General features: G+C 43.9%; 1 protein-coding gene across 1 annotated transcript; it reads right to left on the bottom strand.

Moving 5' to 3' along the window:
* Positions 1-621: 621 nt before the first annotated feature.
* Positions 622-16,812, bottom strand: LOC144686257 (cytotoxic T-lymphocyte protein 4-like). The gene is made up of 4 exons (XM_078551349.1): positions 16,704-16,812; positions 6,200-6,553; positions 4,182-4,285; positions 622-1,979 (listed from the first exon to the last, which is right to left on the bottom strand). The coding sequence occupies exons 1-4, from the start codon at positions 16,765-16,767 to the stop codon at positions 1,866-1,868; spliced, it is 636 nt and encodes a 211-aa protein (XP_078407475.1). The 5' UTR covers positions 16,768-16,812; the 3' UTR covers positions 622-1,865.
* Positions 16,813-17,697: the final 885 nt, after the last annotated feature.

Below are 17,697 nucleotides of genomic sequence, written 5' to 3'. Positions count from 1 at the left end.
CACCACACTTAGAGCATGATGGGAAATTCCCGCCTATGTCCTTTGTACCCAATTCACCAATTGCCACTATTTAAGATTCCTGTCAGCCACAAATTCTCAGAAAATCTATTCTCAAAAGCTGCAGTCCTGATAGTCAGTTGATATGCCACCTGTTTTCTTTTTGATGCTTTGGCTCAGCTTGTACTTGTTTTCTAGACTGGCGTACAAACCCCATCCATGAGCTGGGATTGAGTCCAGAGGCCAGTATCTAATACACCACATCACTCAGTAATGAGAATTCAGGTTCCTTATAGCAGCATAAATTCTGCCATCAGAGGAGTTGGTGTTATTACTGGCTGTTACTTCAACTTCCATGTTAGCATCTGCAACAGATGCCAGAAAACTTTCACAATGACTCAGGGCTGAGTAGTTTATTGAAAACTTCATTTTTATAATGCAAAACCAGACAACAAAACACCCACCATGTGTCTGCTATTAACCTGACTCCGCTTGCACTAAGATTTAATCTCAAAGGTTCAGAAAATGAAATTATTAATTTCTTGCAAGTGAGATCAATAGGTCTGGGTGACATTTACCAAATCCCAGATGTTCCAGGGCAATAATACACAGAAACCCCACACAGCAAATTAGATCATTTTATTCAAAACAACTTTAAAAAAAGAGACAACTTTCTAGAACAAATCCAAAAACTTATAAAACTCTTCAATTGCAAAGCTGTCCTCAGAACGAACACACAGGGAAGGGGGGTGGGTGGGGGATTGGGTGGTTAACTTTTAAAGTTGTGCATCAGAGCACTATACAGCACTTTGTACAGCAATCTTGAGCAGCTGGGCAACACTGGGGCCATCAATGGATACCAGGTGTGAGAGTGTGAAAAAAAGTTTTTAAAAAACACTCAGAAGAGAGTTAGACTGTTATTTGAAGAGGAAGAATGTGCAGGGTTATGGGCAGAAGTGAATTGCTCATTTGGAGAGTTGATGCAGTCACGATGGGCCAAATGGCCTCCTTCCACATTGTAACATTTCTGTGATTCTGAATCCTCCTCCCCTCTAAGTAGCATTTGTGCCTCATAAGCTAATAGCAATCACTGTTCATGCAGGGATGGACCTCCACTGTTTCAGTTTGAACTGTTTTCCTGCTGGCCAGCTTTGCTCATAAGTGAACAGCAACACTAATGGAAAACATGAAATAAGAGGGGAAGCTGCTTCTCGCACGGGGTGGGTGGGGGAGGGTTAATTGTTATTTCCATTCCCCTTCAATTTGGCCTCAATTAATCCCTGAAGGCCTCAGATCATAGAAAGAGTCAACCACCTAGTGGGCACTGGAATATTGTGTAGACCCAGATGAGGAAGGGGTGGCATTAGCAATGCACCCTCTGGCTGGCAAACTGTGTAGAGGGGGGTCCTGATTTGATTGGGTTGTTACAACAGTTCATGCTCTTTCGTGGCTATTTTGCTGTTGTATTTCATTTCATAATTTGACATGGTGTGATTTGAATGCACAACTTTTGTGTTGTGGATCTAGTACCAGAACCACAAGGCTAGTGTATCCTTTGTATAGCTGCCTTATGGTCAGATCGAGGGAGGTCCAGTAATCCAACCCTAACCCTGGTGTAATTGATCCTCTTCTTTTGGCTCTTCATGGCAGTTTGCCTCTAATGCATCTAGCAGGAGGCACCGCACTGATTCAAAGATAACTCGGCTGTCAAGATTGGCAGGTTTGAGAATAAAAATAGTACAGCTGCAACCTATTTACTGCAGCCTTTCTCCGAAGATTAACACCACATCAACTCTGCTTTAGAAAAATACAGAAGCATTGAAACCATTGCAATGAGACTTCCGTGCTCGATCAGTTTAACAATTTTTTCAGTATTTGCACAGAGCGGCAGCTGACTCAGTGTTTCTCCTGCTCTGCTCTCCGCCAGTGCTGGGAGCCATCCGCTCATACACAGAGTTCTCTTCTTCTTTCTTTACCAACTTCTGTAAAAAAAACATGATGAAGGATTATGTTATTTTGCCAGTTGCTGATGTTGGACAATTTGATTGTAGTTACCAGAGTTTGTTTCATTTTCTTTTTTTGTGAAAACAGGCACCAAAGGCTGGCTTGTTTCCAATCCAGTGGGACCTTCCCTGGACCCACTGGCTTCCTCATGGTGACCATCAAACCTCTGTAATTTCCTTCTCACTCTTACTGATAAGTACTAGACATTGTCCTTCCCTGGCCAGACACTAGTTTGGATTAGAGAATGTTTAAGATGTACATGCAAGCAATCTTAAAATCATTGCTGTCGGAATTTGGGCGAGCTAAGGCTGTCAGTCACCACTCGCCAACTCCCTTCTTTCTGGGCCTGATGATGCTATGATTTAGAAACCAATCGCCAACACACTTTCGCTGTTTTTTTTTGTACTCCCACTCCGTCCTGCAAACTCATTTGTGGAAGAAGCACAACCACCAAGGGAAGGGCCAGTGGGAGGATAAAGGGGACCATTGGTCCTTTCTGCCACCCAAACTCCTATGACATGGTCCTCCGCAGACATAAGACTGAAGAAGAGTTATACAGACTTGAAGCGTTAACTCTGTTTCTCTCTCCACAGATGCTGCCAGACCTGCTGAGTTTTCCCAACAATTTTTGTTTATTATAGCATGGATAGAGGATTGGTTAATGAATGGAAAGCAGAGAGTGGGGCTTCTTCAAGTTGGCATGTGCGATTAGTACAGTGCAGCAAGGATCAGTGCTAGGGCCTCAGCTATTTACAATCTAACAAGAGTAAGATGAAGAGACAAGAGAGTAATGTATCTAAGCTTACTGATGGTACAAAGCTAGCTAGATGGGAAGGTGATAAAAACAGAAAATGCTGGAAAAATTCAGCAGGTCTGACACATCTGTGGAGAGACAAATTGAGTTAACGTTTTGAGTAAATGTTGTTCAGAGAGACTAAGGTGTACTTGGTCAAGGAATACATACGGACTCAAAACTTTAACTCTGTTTCGCTCTCCACAGATGCTGTCAGGCCTGCTGAGCTTTTCCAACATTTTCTGTTTTTATTTCAGATTTCCAGCTGTATTTTTTCTTTATCTAGGTGGAAAGTAAGATAGGGGGAGGACACAAAGAGGCTGCAAAGAGCTATAGACAGGTTATGAGTGGGCAGGAAGGTGGCAGATGGAGTATACTGTTGGGATTGTGAAGTTATTCACTTTGGTCAGAAAAGCAGTATATGTTTTAAAGGGTGTGAAACTTGTAAATGTTGTTGTTCAGAGAGACTTGGGTGTACTCGTTCAAGGAACATAAAAAATTTGCATCCAAGAACAGCAAGCGATTAGGAAAGCAAATGGCATGTTGGTCTTTATTGCAAGGTGATTGGAGTAAAGAATAAGGAAGTCTTGCTACAATTGTGCAGGGCTTTGGTGAGACCACACCTGGAAAACTCTGTCTAGTTTTGGTCTGCATATTTAAAGAAGGATATACCTGCATTGGAGGCAGTAAAGCAAAGGTTCACTAGATCGGTCCCTGGGATGAGAGGGTTACCTTTGATGAGAGGCTGAGTAAACTGGGTCTGCATTCTCTGGAGTTTGAAAGAATGAGAGTTGATCTCATTGAAACATTATGAAGGGGCTTGATAGGATAGATGCTGAGAGGCAGTTTCCCCTTACTGGGGAAATTTACTTGGGGATACAGTATAAGGGACAAATCAACCAGGGCTAAGGTGAGGAGAAATTTCTTCACTCAAAGGGTTGTGAATCTTTGGAATTCTCTATCCCAGAGAGTTGTGGATGCTCCATCATTGAATACATTTAAGGCTGAGATAGACAGATTTTTGATCCCACAATGAATCAAATGATATGGGGAGCAGGCAGCAAGTGGAATAGAAGCCCACAATCAGCCATCTACAAGGGACCTATCAGGGAGGTGAACAGGACTCTAAGTGGATTAGAAAAGGTTAATGTGAAGAACTGTTTCAAGACAAAGGGGAAAAGCTAGTAAATGACATGTTTGGGAGTGCCTTTGGGAAACTCTTTGCCAAATACCAAAAGCAAACAGGATCCAGTAGAAAAAAGCTCTGGAGTCATTTGAGGGGTAGTTAGATGCTGCAATGTGTAGGTTCCTATGGAAGAATGTGCTGAAGGCTTCCCTTGTCCGTATTTCTATTTGTGATGCTACTGATGTTCTCTGTGGTACTTACTTTAGCTCTGCAGTTCATCAATGTCAGTACAATGCTGTAGATCACGCAGAACAGAGTCACGCTACCTAGAATTTCCACGCTCAGGAGCAATAAAAATTGGGAACCTGAAACACAAATATATGGATGGAAAGCACATTGGATATTGAGATTCTCTGTTACCTCATGTTGGATATTGAGATTCTCTGTTACCTCATGTATGTCAATATTAAAAAAAAAGTGGCCTTTGATTCTTACTGTTACTTTCTATAAAACTTAGGTCAGGTCCCCCAAAAATGTCCAAAGATGTCTTCAAAATGGTGTTTGTGGCATCCCTATGGAACTAATCAAAGTGTTTTGTAGGGTAGATATGGAGAAGCCATTTCCTCTGCTGGGAGAATCCAGAAAAAAGAGGAAAGATTTTGGAACTAGTAGTAGGCCATTCAGGAGTGAGTTGAGGAAGCAATTTTTCAGATGAAGGGTGAAGAAAATGAAGGGTCCACACCCCCCCCCCAATGAGCTGTGGATGTTGGTAAAATTATATTTTGAAGTGTGAGATTGATAGATTTTTTTGTTGGGTAGGGTTGTTTAGGGATATGGGACAAAGGCAGGCAAATGGAAATGAGTACATATCAACCATGATCTAACTGAATGGGTAAAGAAAGACAGACTTGCATTTATACAGCACCTTTCACATCCGCAGGACAGTCCAAAATGAAGTACTTATGTTGTGTAACCGCTGCTGTGATGTAGGAAACATGGCAGCCAATTTGCACACAGCAAGATTCCACAACCAACAGCATGATAATGACCAGATAATCTGTTTTAGGGATGTTGATCGAGAGATAAATATTGGCCAGGACACCCAAGGTGTCTTCTACAATATAGTGCCATGGGACCCTTTACATCCCTTGAGAGAGTAAATGGGCCCTCAGTTTCATGTCTCAACCAAAAGGCAGTATCTCCAACAGTGCAACATTCCCTCAGGACTGCACTAGAGTGTTAGCCTAGAATTTCTATGCATCAGTCTCTGGAGTGGGACTCAAATCCACAAACATTCTGATTCAAAGGCAAGAGTGCTCCCCATTGATCCACAGCTGGCTGAGCAGTTTCAATAGGCTGAATGATCTCCTCCGGTTCCTGTGTTCCAAAATGTAACTTGGAAACCAGAAAGAGACCAGGGCATGTGCTCAGTGAGAGTAAATGGAGGATTGTGTTTGATCACCATGAGAAGACGTACCTAGTGTGATAACTGCGTATTGTATTCTGTGTATCTGTCCTAAATTGTTTCCTATAATTTGAATTGATTTATGTAAAATAGTGAGTGAGACAAATTCATAAATGAAGTCCTTCCCTAGAAGAAAGGCAGCAACTCTCCAAACAGTTCTTTGAAGAGGGGATAAAGTGGGTTAAAAATTTATCTGGTGCAACTCGATTAATTTCCCCCAGTAAGTTTATTAAGGAACTAATAAACCACTGTTCTTACAGTCACATAGTACTAAGATCTGTGATTTTCACTGTCACTTCACATTTGAAACAGATTGGCTGTGTAAAAATATGAAATCACAATCTCTTAATCCTGCTTTTAATGGATTTGACCATAACATCCCATAATTCAGCAGTAATTTGGCAGTTTGAACCAGAAAGGCCACCAGATGACTAACATGGGGAAGGGCCAAATATCATACAAACATTGAGGACTCTCTTTTGATATTGGGCCTGAGGCACTTTGCTGGAGCAGTACAAAGGAAGCTTTATTCTGTATCTAACCGGTGCTGTACCTTGTCTGGGAATGTTTGAGTTTGATGGGATGGTGTAGAGAGAGCTTTATTCTGTATTTAACCCGTGCTGTACCTGGCCTAGGAATATTTGATGTGACAGTGTAGAGGTAATTTTATTCCATATCTAAACCATGCTGTACCTGCCCTTGTAGTGTTTGATTTTAACCCAAGGTGCCTGAAAAGTGTTCCATTCCCAGTGCAAACATATTAATGAGTACACAAATTAACCGAAGAGTTGTATAAATCCAAAAATGGCCTCACATTTCTCACTTCTGGTGTAGATGATGGTCCCGTTCCCTTGTACCCCTTCATAGGGGGGTGGGTACAATTTCTCGATCTTGCAGAAATAGTTGTCAATTAATGATGAGTTCAATCCACATAAGGTGACAGAGACAATGTGCCGTTTCCGGGTAATCCGGCATTGAAGAAGTCCTGTAGAATTGACAGAGTATACGGATGAATTTGTTGTCCCGATGCAGGTCACATTTTCACCTCTCCCTTTGAGAATTGTTAACTTTAGCTCTGTGTTTTCATTGTAGTTGTGGGCACATTCCAGGGTGGCCTCACCAGTGCTTTCCACCTCCAGCAACGCCGGCTGGGAAATTTTTAGTCGAGCTATAAAGAAAGAGAGAAAGGAAAATCAATCACTCCTGTTCAGTGTGTTATATCTATTATAATCAGTTATTCCTGTTCAATGTGTTATATCCATTAAAAAAATCACTCCTGTTGAATCTTTTATATTTATTATAATCACTCACTCCAGTTCAATGTGTTATAGCCATTAAAAACAATCACTCCTGTTCAATGTTTCATATTTATTATAATCACTCACTCCAGTTCAATGTGTTATAGCCATTAAAAACAATCACTCCTGTTCAATGTTTCATATTTATTATAATCACTCACTCCAGTTCAATGTGTTATAGCCATTAAAAAAAATCACTCCTGTTGAATCTTTTATATTTATTATAATCACTCACTCCAGTTCAATGTGTTATAGCCATTAAAATCAATCACTCCAGTTCAATGTTTCATATTTATTATAATCACTCACTCCAGCTCAATGTATTATAGCCATTAAAGTCAATCACTCCTGTCAGTGTTTCATATTTATTATAATCACTCACTCCAGTTCAATGTATTATAGCCATTAAAATCAATCACTCCTTTCAGTGTTTCATATTTATTATAATCACTCACTCCAGTTCAATGTATTATAGTCATTAAAATCAATCACTCCTGTCAATGTTTTATATTTATTATAATCACTCACTCCAGTTCAATGTATTATAGCCATTAAAAACAATCACTCCTGTTCAATGTGTTAAATCTATTATAATCAATTACTCCTGTTCAATATGTTAAATCCATTATAATCAATCATGTTCAATTTGTTGTGTCCAATATAATCAAATATTCATGGTTGATTTTGCACCCAATTTTTTGCCCACCTGACAGATGCGTTGCCCAAATTTATGCCGTTTCACACCTGACCCAGTTTTAGTTTTCATCATTGAAAACTAAAGTCTGTATGTGGAACCAGAAGCTGATCTGATCCTGTCAGTTTCCTGTGGGGTGGGCTAGATTAAAATTGCCCTCAATATATCAGCTTCAGGAAGTATAATACACAGAGGGAGAAGGGGACAGATACTTCGAGATGGGCAGGCCTTGGGATAGATTATCAATTTACCACCATGGCTGCAAAACTGGCATCGCGTATCAACCACCCATTAGAGAAACTGTCTGATTTTCATTTATAATCTGGAAATCATAATCAGGTGCTTTCTATAATGAGTGGCCAATCCTCAACTTTGGGTGGCAAGCTGAAAATCTACCTTAAAAAATAACATCATGGTCTCCTTCCTCAGTCTCTAGCTTATCTGCACACTCGAGCAATGCAGAGGCCAGAAGTGTCACCAAGTGTTTTAGAGCTCTTCCTTCCTCAGGCACAGACTGCAAACTGATGAACGTTTTAGTGGACTGCAGAGCAATTGGATGACTGGACATGTACAATCTCCTTGCGAAAGCTGGCCTGGAGCAGTCACTGGTGGAGGCCCTCACAGCCCCTTGCAATGTCATCATTCAGGTTTTGACCAGTCCCCCTCATAGTTCAAGTTAACAGAGGCAGTGTTCTAACGGCATTCTCCTAACCCTTGCAGGCGGGTTAGGAAAATGCTTGAGCTGAGAGCACAGCATGCAATCCAATGGGCAAAGCTGCGCCAATCAGTCAGGTGGAGTGGGGCGGAGGTGGGTGAGGTTTTGAGCAGCCATACAGTGCACTAAACTCTGGCCATCCAAGTGGTGGTCAGTACTCTCTGGAATGTGTTAAGGGGCCTTCAGACTTAAGCATGAGAGGTTCTTAGAACACCCAAGCTAACCCACTTGTCTCCCCCTTTCATCCTGCAGGTGGAGTATATCAAGAGTATGGAGCCTGGCAACGTAGCTGTATGCCTCCTGACTTACAGAGAGCAGAGACGAAGGAGAAGAGAACGACGGTGCCTGGCTAGGGAGAGGGAGGAGCAGCAGCCTTGGGAGAAAGGAGCTGCTGGATCTCCTGCACTCGCTGCTGTAGAGCCACAGTGAGTTGTCACTGGTCAGCACCTAGCTAGACCCAGGGTCTATAGACGCCACCTTTCATTCCTGCAGATGACTGAGGACCAATGTCGCCGAAGACTGTGCATGTCCAGGGGACTGGTCAGTCACATCTACCACTTGCTGCAGGATTTGGCGCCACAGGGACATGGCGGGTATCCACTAGTGGCTAAGAAAGTGACCGCGGCGCTCAATCTTTATGCCAGTGTCTCCTTTCAGGCCTCCACAGGTGATGTCTGTGGGATATTGCAAGCCTCCACCCACAAATGCATCCAGGAGGTCACGAATGCCATCTTCGCAAAGGCACACAGCTTTGTGCATTTCGCCTGGGATCAGGGAAACCAGGATGCAAGAGTGCTGGGATTTGCCCAGATCTCAGGTTTTTCACAGGTGCAGGGTTCCATTGACTGCACTCATGCGGAGCTCAGATCTCTGTGGCAACAAGCAGTCAACTATGTCAACTGCAAGGGCTTCCACTCACTGAATGTTCAGCTAATGTGCAACCACCACAAACACATACTGCAGATCTGCGCACGGTTCCCAGGGAGTGTCCACGACTCTGACATCCTTAGCAGCTCTCAGATCCCTGACATCTTCCAGGGTCCACAGAGGCTGCAGGGATGGCTCCTCGGGGACAAGAGCTACCGCAGAGGACGTGGCTGATGACACCGGTGCAGCAGCCTCAGACTGCAGCAGAGAGAAGGCACAATGAGACTCGTGCTGCAATTCGCACCTTGTTGGAGCAAACCACTGGGATGTTGACAATGAGGTTCCGGTGCCTGGACCAGTCTGCTGGAGCCCTGCAATACAGTCCACAGAGGGTGACTTGCATTGTTGTCGCCTGCTGCACCCTTTACAACCTGGTGCTGCAATGGGGAGAGGAGCTGGCTGAGGAGGAGATGGAAGAGCTGCACACCTCTGATGAGGAGGATGTTGACGGGGCTGAGGGTAAGGAGGTCCTTGAAGCAAGGTTGCCAGTGATGAGGCCATTGCTCTGGCCAGATGAGGCAGGCGCACTCGGGAGGCCCTCATAGCTGCTGGCTTTGTGGAGGATGATAATGAAAGGCAGTGAGGAGACACCATAGATCTGCACATTGCATCTATGAATGTTTGACTGCAGTCTGGCTAATGGCAGCACACATACCCTCTGTGATAATGCTCCTGTCATGGAAACGCAGCGGAGGCCCTAATAGTTGCTTGATTACAGGAGGATGTTGACGACATGCAGTGAGGGCACTCCACAGGTCTTCACGTAGTCCCTGTGAATGTCTGACTCCTGTTTGGCTGAGGGCAGCTCACTTGCACTCAGTGATCAGGGTCATATCATAGAGACATAGCCGTGAAACTTTAAATGCACCTGACCCCTTCAGGAGCATAGTGTCACCAGTCACAGATACTGAAGAAATGGGGGCCAGCCCCACCTCAAAGGTGCTGAGAGCTCACAGGGAGAATGGCAGAACTCTGTGACACTTGCCCATGACATTCTGGCAGCAATGACAAGCACCATCGAGGTGCAGGCACCACTAATGTGTGCAGTGAGTGTGAAGTCAGACCATCACTTTGGTCTGAAGGTTACACACTGCACAGGGAAGAGGTCCTGGACTGAGACACCTGCCTTTATCTTGTGCAGGTCATTCGAGGAGACCTGGAGGACCTCGGCCTGCTTTCGGGGTCCTGCTATGTGCCAGTGGCACCCTCCTCGGCCTGTGGAGCTGGAGCTGCTGGGGTCACAGGAAGATGGGATTTGGATGGGCTGGACACTCCTGGAGTCACCTGGGTGGATGGCCCCGAGGTGTGCACTTGCTGATTGTCCTTCCTATGGGTGCTTGAGGGCCCCTGGCTGACTCCTTGAGGAGAAGGGGAAGCTGGAGTGGGATCAAGCAGCCCTGCACCCCTCTTATGTCAACACTGTTGGATGCCAACTGTGGCATCAGCGATGAAATTGAGCCCGTGCAACAGTGCAGGACAGATGTCCTGGACCAAGGTCTCCATGGCGGCTGCCATCCTACCAGTGTTGACCTCGGTGCATTGCAATGCCGCCGCTGTCACCTCAGCTTGAAGGCAGATGGACTCCTCCATCATGCCTTGCAATCTGAGAAGTGTAGGGACCTCCCTTCCTGATGTTCCCGAGCTTGCCTTTGTAGTTCCAGGTATGACCAAGTCCAGAGGTTCATCATCTGACTCAGACTCAGCAGATTTCTGGCCTCCAGTAGTCCTATAAGTGCCTAGTGCAGTAGAGTGTCAGTCTAGATTTTGTTCTGAGGAATTGTACTTGAACTCACAACCTCCTGACTCAGAAGGCAGAGTTTTACCCTTGCCATCTTCCTCTAACTCCAGCTGGAAGCTAGGTATGTGTGAATGCTGTGCTGCTGTAATGTCCTGCCTCATACAGTTAAATAACCTTCAAATGTTCACTGCCCAGCCTCTCGCAGGAGTGGAGGCTTTGGTGAGTAGCAGGCTTTATTGGGCCCCATCAAGCTCACTAACTCAACAGTAATTGCGACCCCTCTAACAAGTGGTTACAAATATCATCCACTCATGCCAATTAGCAACACTTAAAACAACGGCACAACTGCTGCTGGTTCAGTGTGTGAAGAGGACCTCTCAGCGTGGTGAAGTCTTTCATCGTGGTTTATCTCTTACTGATTAGAGCATCCAAACTTGAAGCATTTCTGAAATTCTCTGACAGTGCATGAGGAGGGAGGTTAGTGAAAATTAATTTAGCAAAAGCAAGGGTTAATGGAATGTTATCATCATCTATTACGTAATTTATTGTTCACCACGGAAACAGTAATTTTACAGATTACGATCTTTGCTTCTTGGTTTCTTTTCTCCCCTTCCCCGGTGACTGCAGTTCCATGGAAAACAGCAACTCATCAGTTCTTCTGGTGTCACACTGGACAATAGCCCATTTCCTAAACCTCCTCATTCATTCAAGGGGCTACTGTGTTTCCCTACATTAAAGCTGTGAGAACACTTCAAAAAGCACTTCATTGTCTGCAATGTGCTCTGAGATGTCTTGAAATCTCGAGTATAATAGCAAATCTTTATTTTAGATTCTGTTCATAAGTTGGCTTGTTGAAGTAGAGTTAATTTGACCCATTAATCAGCGGGGAGTAGAATTTGATAATGGACACATCAAACACTCATGCAATAACATCACAAATTTCTCTCTTACTGTACACTTCACATTGAAAATTATATAGTAGGTTTGTTCAGTGTGGTACCTGAAAAGTCTCCTACATCTTGTGACACTCACCATTATTGCCTCCCACTGGTCTCGTGGGATCAATTTCAATATTAGCAGTCTCAGCCTTTCTCCATTGACTGCCTCAGTCTGTGAAATAGCATTGAATCTACAGCACAGGTCTCTGCCTACGTTTACAATCCACATCAGCCTCCCTCTGACTCGAATGACCTCTTCCCACTTGCACCCATATTCCCCTAATTCCTTCTCCATTTTGTAGGCATTAAGTTTCCCTTTAAACATATCTATACGCTCTGCTTCAACAATGCCATGTAGCAGCGAGTTCCATATTCTCACCACTCTATGTAAAAGAATTCTTCCTAAATCCTTTATTTGATCTATTGGTGGCTATCTTATAGTTATGTTCCCTTGTTCTTACAGAAGGGACGGCGCAGTGCTGGACCTAATTCTGGGGAATGAAGCCGGACAGGTGGCTGAGGTGGTGGTGGGCGAACATTTTAGTGATAACGACCACAACATGGTACAGTTTAAGTGTTGTGGACAAAGAAATCAACAAGTTGCAAAAAAAATGTTTTGGATTGGGGGAGAGTGGATTTTAGTAAAATAAGGCAGGATCTGGCCAAGGTAGACTGGGAACAGTTACTTGTGGGGAAATCTACAGAGGAACACTGGGGGGTGTTCAAAAAGGAAATGGGGAGGGTACAGGCTCAACATGTTCCCTCTAGGGTGATAGGAAGGAGTAACAAGCCCAGAGAACCATGGATGACCAGAGATGTTCAGGTTAGGATGAGAAGGAAAAGAGAAGCTTTTATCACGTACAAGGGAAGCAAATCAGCAGAGGCAATAATGGAGTACAGAAAGTGCAGGGTGGAGCTTAATAAAGCAATTAGGAGAGCAAAGAGGGGATATAAGAAAGGTAAAAGTAGGGAAAATCCCAAGATATTCTATAAGTATATCAATGGGAAGAGGATAACCAGGGAAATAGTAGGGCCCATAAGGGACCAAGGGGGCAATCTATCGGTGGAGCCAGAGGACATCACTAGAGTGTTGAATGAATACACCCAAGAGAATGAGGATGAAGGTATGGAACTCGGGGACAGAGACTGCGAGGTTCTTAAGCAAATTGATACAGGGAGTGACAAGGTATTGGAGGTGTTGGCAGGTTTAAAAGCAGACAAATCTCCAGGTCCGGATGATTTGTGTCCCAGACTGCTGAGGGAGGCAAGGGAGGAGATCGCAGAGGCTCTGACCCAAATTTTTAATTCCTCTCTGGCCATGTGGGAGGTGCCAGAGGACTGGAGAACAGCTAATGTGGTTCTGCTATTTAAGAAGGGTTGTAGAGATAAGCCAGGGAACTACAGGCCTGTGAGTCTCACGTCAGTGGTAGGGAAACGATTGGAGAAATTTCTGAAGGAGAGTATCTATCTCCACTTGGAGAGGCAAGGTTTGATCAGAGATAGCATGGCTTTGTCAGAGGGAGGTCATGCCTAACAAAGTTGATTGAATTTTTTAAGGAGGTGACCAGGTGTGTAGATGAGGGTAGTGCAGTTGATGTAGTTTATATGGATTTCAGCAAGGCCTTTGACAAGGTCCCACATGGGAGACTTATAAAGAAGGCAAAGGCACACGGGATACAGGGTAATTTGATAAGGTGGATTCAAAATTGGCTTAGTTGTAGGAGGCAGAGGGTGATGACAGAAGGATGGTTTAGTGACTGGAAGCCAGTGTCCAGTGGCATACCACAGGGATCTGTGCTCGGTCCCCAATTATTTGTCATTTATATAAACGACATAGATGACTATGTGAGGGGTAGGATTAATAAGTTTGCGGATGACACAAAGATTGGCCGGGTGGTTAACAGTGAGGTTGAGTGTCTTGGGCTACAGGAAGATATAGATGGGAAGGTCAAATGGGCAGATAAGTGGCAGATGGAATTTAATCCTGAAAAGTGTGAGGTGAGACACTTTGGAAGGAGTAATTTGACAAGGAAGTATTCAATGAATGGCATGGCACTAGGAAATTCTGAGGAACAAAGGGACCTTGGCATGTGTGTCCATAGATCTCTGAAGGCGGAGGGGCATGTTAGTGGGGTGGTGAAAAAGGCATATGGGACATCTGCCTTTATCAATCGCGGCATAGATTACAAAATTAGGGAGGTCATGTTGGAGTTGTATAGAACCTTAGTGAGGCCACAGTTGGAGTACTGTGTGCAGTTCTGGTCGCCACATTATAGGAAGGATGTGATTGCACTGGAGGGGTTGCAGAGGAGATTCACCAGGATGTTGCCTGGGATGAAACATTTAAGTTATGAAGAGAGGTTGGATAGACTTGGGTTGTTTTCATTGGAGCAGAGAAGACTGAGGGGCGACCTGATCAAGGTGTAAAGGATTATGAGGGGTATGGACAGGATGGATAGGGAGCAGCTGTTCCCCTTAGTTGAAGGGTCAGATACAAGGGGGCATAAGTTCAAGGTTAGGGGCAGGAGGTTTAGGGGGGATGTGAGGAAAAACTTTTTTACCCAGAGGGTGGTGACGGCCTGGAATGCACTGCCTGGGAGGGTGGTGGAGGCAAGTGCTGGATGAGCACTTGGCACGTCATAACATTCAAGGCTATGAGGCAAGTGCTGGTAAATGGGATTAGGTAGGTAGGTCAGGTGTTTCTCACATGTCGGTGCAGACTCGATGGGCCGAAGGGCCTCTTCTGCACTGTGATTCTGTGATTCTGAATAGAATAATAGACTGGTTACAGTACAGAAGGAGGCCATTCAGCCTATTGAGCTCATGATGGCTCTCTGCAAGAGCAATTTAATGAGACCCCACACCCCGCCAATTCCCCACAGCCTTGCAAAGTTTTCACTTCAAGTGTTTATCCAATCCCCTTATAAAAGCTACAATTGAATCTGACTTCACCCTTTTAGGCAGTGCATTTCAAATCATAACCACTTACTGTGTAAAAAAGCTTTTCCTCATTGCCTTTGGACCTTTTGCCAATCACTTTAAATCGGTGTCCTTTGGTTCTTGACCCTTCTACTAATGGAAACAGTTTCCCTCTATTTTTCCAAACCCCTCATGATTTTGAACAACTATCAAACCCTCGCTCCAACTTCTCTAAGGAGAACAACCTCAGCTTCTCAAATCTATCCTCATAACTGAAGTTTTTCATCCCTGCAAGCGTTCTCGTAAAACTTCCGCATCCTCTCTAAAGCCATCACATTCTTCCCAAAGCGTGCCCAGAACTGTACACAACGCTCCAGTTTATGAAGGTTCATCATAACTCCCTTGCTTTTGTACACTGTACCTCTATTTATAAATACAGGATCCTGTATGTCTTTTTAATAGCTTTCTCAATTTGCTCTGATATCTTCAACTATCGGTGCACATATACCCCCAGCCCTCTCTGTTCTTGCACCCCCTTCAGAATTGTATCTTATTGTCTCTCTTCATTCTTCCTACCAAAATGTATCGCATTGCATTTCTTTGCATTAAATTTCATCTACCACGTTTGCCCATTCCACCAGCCTGTAAGTTCTTGAAGTCTATCACTATCCTCCTCACAGTTCACGATAGTTCCAAGTCTTGTGTCATCAGCAGATTTGGAAATTGTGTCTTAAGTCCAAGTTATTAATATATGTAAAAAGCAGTGATCTGAGCACTGACCTATGGGGTATCTTCCTCCAGTACAATAAACAATAATTTACTACTACTCTTTCCAGTCATTCAGACAACTCTATATCCATGCTGCTATTGTCCCTTTTTCCCATGAAGTTTGCTAGCAAGCCTATTCTTGACTCATTTACAAATGGAAGCCATTTCACCAAACTAACCCTATAGAAATGATTGATAGTACTTAGTTTTTGGATGCTTTAAATTGTTTATTTCTGGAGGAGGTGTTAAAGCGAAGCCCCACCTGCCCTCTGAAGTGGATGTAGAGGATCCGTGGTACTATTCAAGGAAGAGCAGGGGTGCTCTCTCCAGGGGCTTGGCCAATATTTAGCCTTTAACTAGCATCTAAAACAGATTATCTGCTCATTTATTTCATCAATTTTCGTGAGAGCTTGCTGTGCACACCTAGCAACAAGTGCCCTTCAACAATGCTTTGCAAAATCCAGAGGACAAGAAAGGGTGCTGTCCCTTTTTCTTTTGATTGCTACAGGTTTCCAGTGTTCCATTCCAAATGCACAGACTCCTATTCATCATTAAGTGGCTTCTTTCCTCTCTTTATCCGAAGTCTGTGCACACACATTTCCAAATGGAGTCCACTGGAAAACCACCAGAAGTAGGAGTCTTGGCTCTTTGCAGCCCAGAGTCCTGGTGGCCCAATTGTTTCCCACCCCCCCCTCCCCAGTTCAATAACCCTAGTTCTACATTTCCCATGGGAGGAAACATCTTTTCAGTATCCATCCTGTCAGGCCCCCTTGGAATCTTATAGGTTTCAATAAGATCACCTCTCATTCTTTTAAACTCCAATGAGTATAGGTACAACCTGCTCAACCTGTCATCATAAGACAAACCCCTTCACCCCAGAATCAGCCTCGTGAACCTTCTCTGAACTGCCTCCAATGTAAGTATGTTCTTCCTTACGGCAACCCAAACCGTACGCAGTACTCTAGGTGCAGTCTCATCAATACCCTGCACAGCTGTAGCAAGAATTCCCTACTTTTATACTCCATCCCCCTTGCAATAAAGGTAGCATTCCATTTACCTTCCTAATTACTTGCTGTACATGCATACTAACTTGTTGTGATTCACGTGCAAAAGCATCCAGATCTCTCTGTACGGCAGCATTCTGCAGTCTCTCTCCATTTAAATAATATTCTGCTTTTCTTCCAGCCAAAGTGGATAGCCTCACATTTTTCCACATTATACTCCATCTGCCAATTTTTTGTCCACTAACAAGCTATCAATATCCCTGTGCAGACTCTTTGTATCCTTTTCAGAGCAAATTACATGTAAAGGGTGTTCTTACCATCCAGCTTGCATGCTGCATGCATCCAAAGAAAAACCACCAGCAGGTTCCGGAGACACTCCATGAATTAGATGATTTGGGTCCTGCACTGCTTTTATTTTAAATGGCACTGATGACTTCAGAGCCTAACATCATATGATAATGTGTAATGGGGAAGTGGTTTGAGGTAGAGGGGGCGGGCAGATGGGGGTGGGGTTGGAGATTGTTTCTGTACCAGAAGTATTGATGACAAGGCTCCCATTTCCCTCTCCCCTCCTACACTGTACCACGTTCACCATATTCCTTTGCTCACATGCTGGGAATATTATGAGCTTACAGTGTAACAGAGATAGTGTTTCAGGCTAGTGCTGTGTTTTGCCTCTATGCCGAGCTCTCTAGATTTTGACATTGCAGGATGTTGGCTATCCTGTGGGTAAAGGACTCCTTTCGCTGAACCAAAACAAAGATGGCAACACACTGCAAGATGACAGGAAGCTCTCTCCATTTATCTCTAGTAGCCAGGAAAGAACAATTCCAGGAAGAGAGAGACAGAATTTGATAGACAGTAGCAGAGAGACAGCAACAAACTATAATGAGAGAGAGAGGGGGAAATTATGACAGCAGCAGAGAAGAGATTAAAGAAAGAAATGGAAAAAAGAGACAGGTTAAGTAGAGGGAGGATAGCAGACACAGAGCATGCAAGAGAAACAAAAAAAACCATGACAGACAGACAGAAAGGAAGACCGAGAAACAAGTATAGAAAAAGAGTGTGTCTGAGAAAGAAACCAGAGAAAAAGATGAGAAACTGGATGGAGAATGAGAAATAAACAGGGGAAAATTGAAGAGGTGTTCATTTGTATGATGTGGTTGAACAGTTACAAATGAACTGACTGCATGGAAAAATACATGAAAATTGACTCATGTCTGGCCAGTGCATCAACTACTTCACCTACAGTGACAAGGTCGAATTCCCAACTGTCTAGTCTTTAGCTGAAGAGTCATTGTGAATGGGTAG

This window comes from Cetorhinus maximus, chromosome 11 (genome assembly GCF_964194155.1).
Source record: "Cetorhinus maximus chromosome 11, sCetMax3.hap1.1, whole genome shotgun sequence".
Taxonomy (NCBI): Eukaryota; Metazoa; Chordata; class Chondrichthyes; order Lamniformes; family Cetorhinidae; genus Cetorhinus; species Cetorhinus maximus.
This window is presented reverse-complemented; position numbering and strand designations above follow the sequence as displayed.

What these genes read in the sequence shown, in the direction of transcription:
- LOC144686257 (XM_078551349.1), bottom strand. Translation starts at nt 16,767, where the DNA reads ATGGAGTGTCTCCGGAACCTGCTGGTGGTTTTTCTTTGGATGCATGCA. An exon ending in TGCAGCATGCAAGCTGGATG is followed by an intron (nt 6,554 to 16,703) that starts GTAAGAACACCC and finishes CTTTCTTTATAG; the next exon opens with CTCGACTAAAAATTTCCCAG. An exon ending in TGATGAACTGCAGAGCTAAA is followed by an intron (nt 1,980 to 4,181) that starts GTAAGTACCACA and finishes TTTTTTTTACAG; the next exon opens with AAGTTGGTAAAGAAAGAAGA.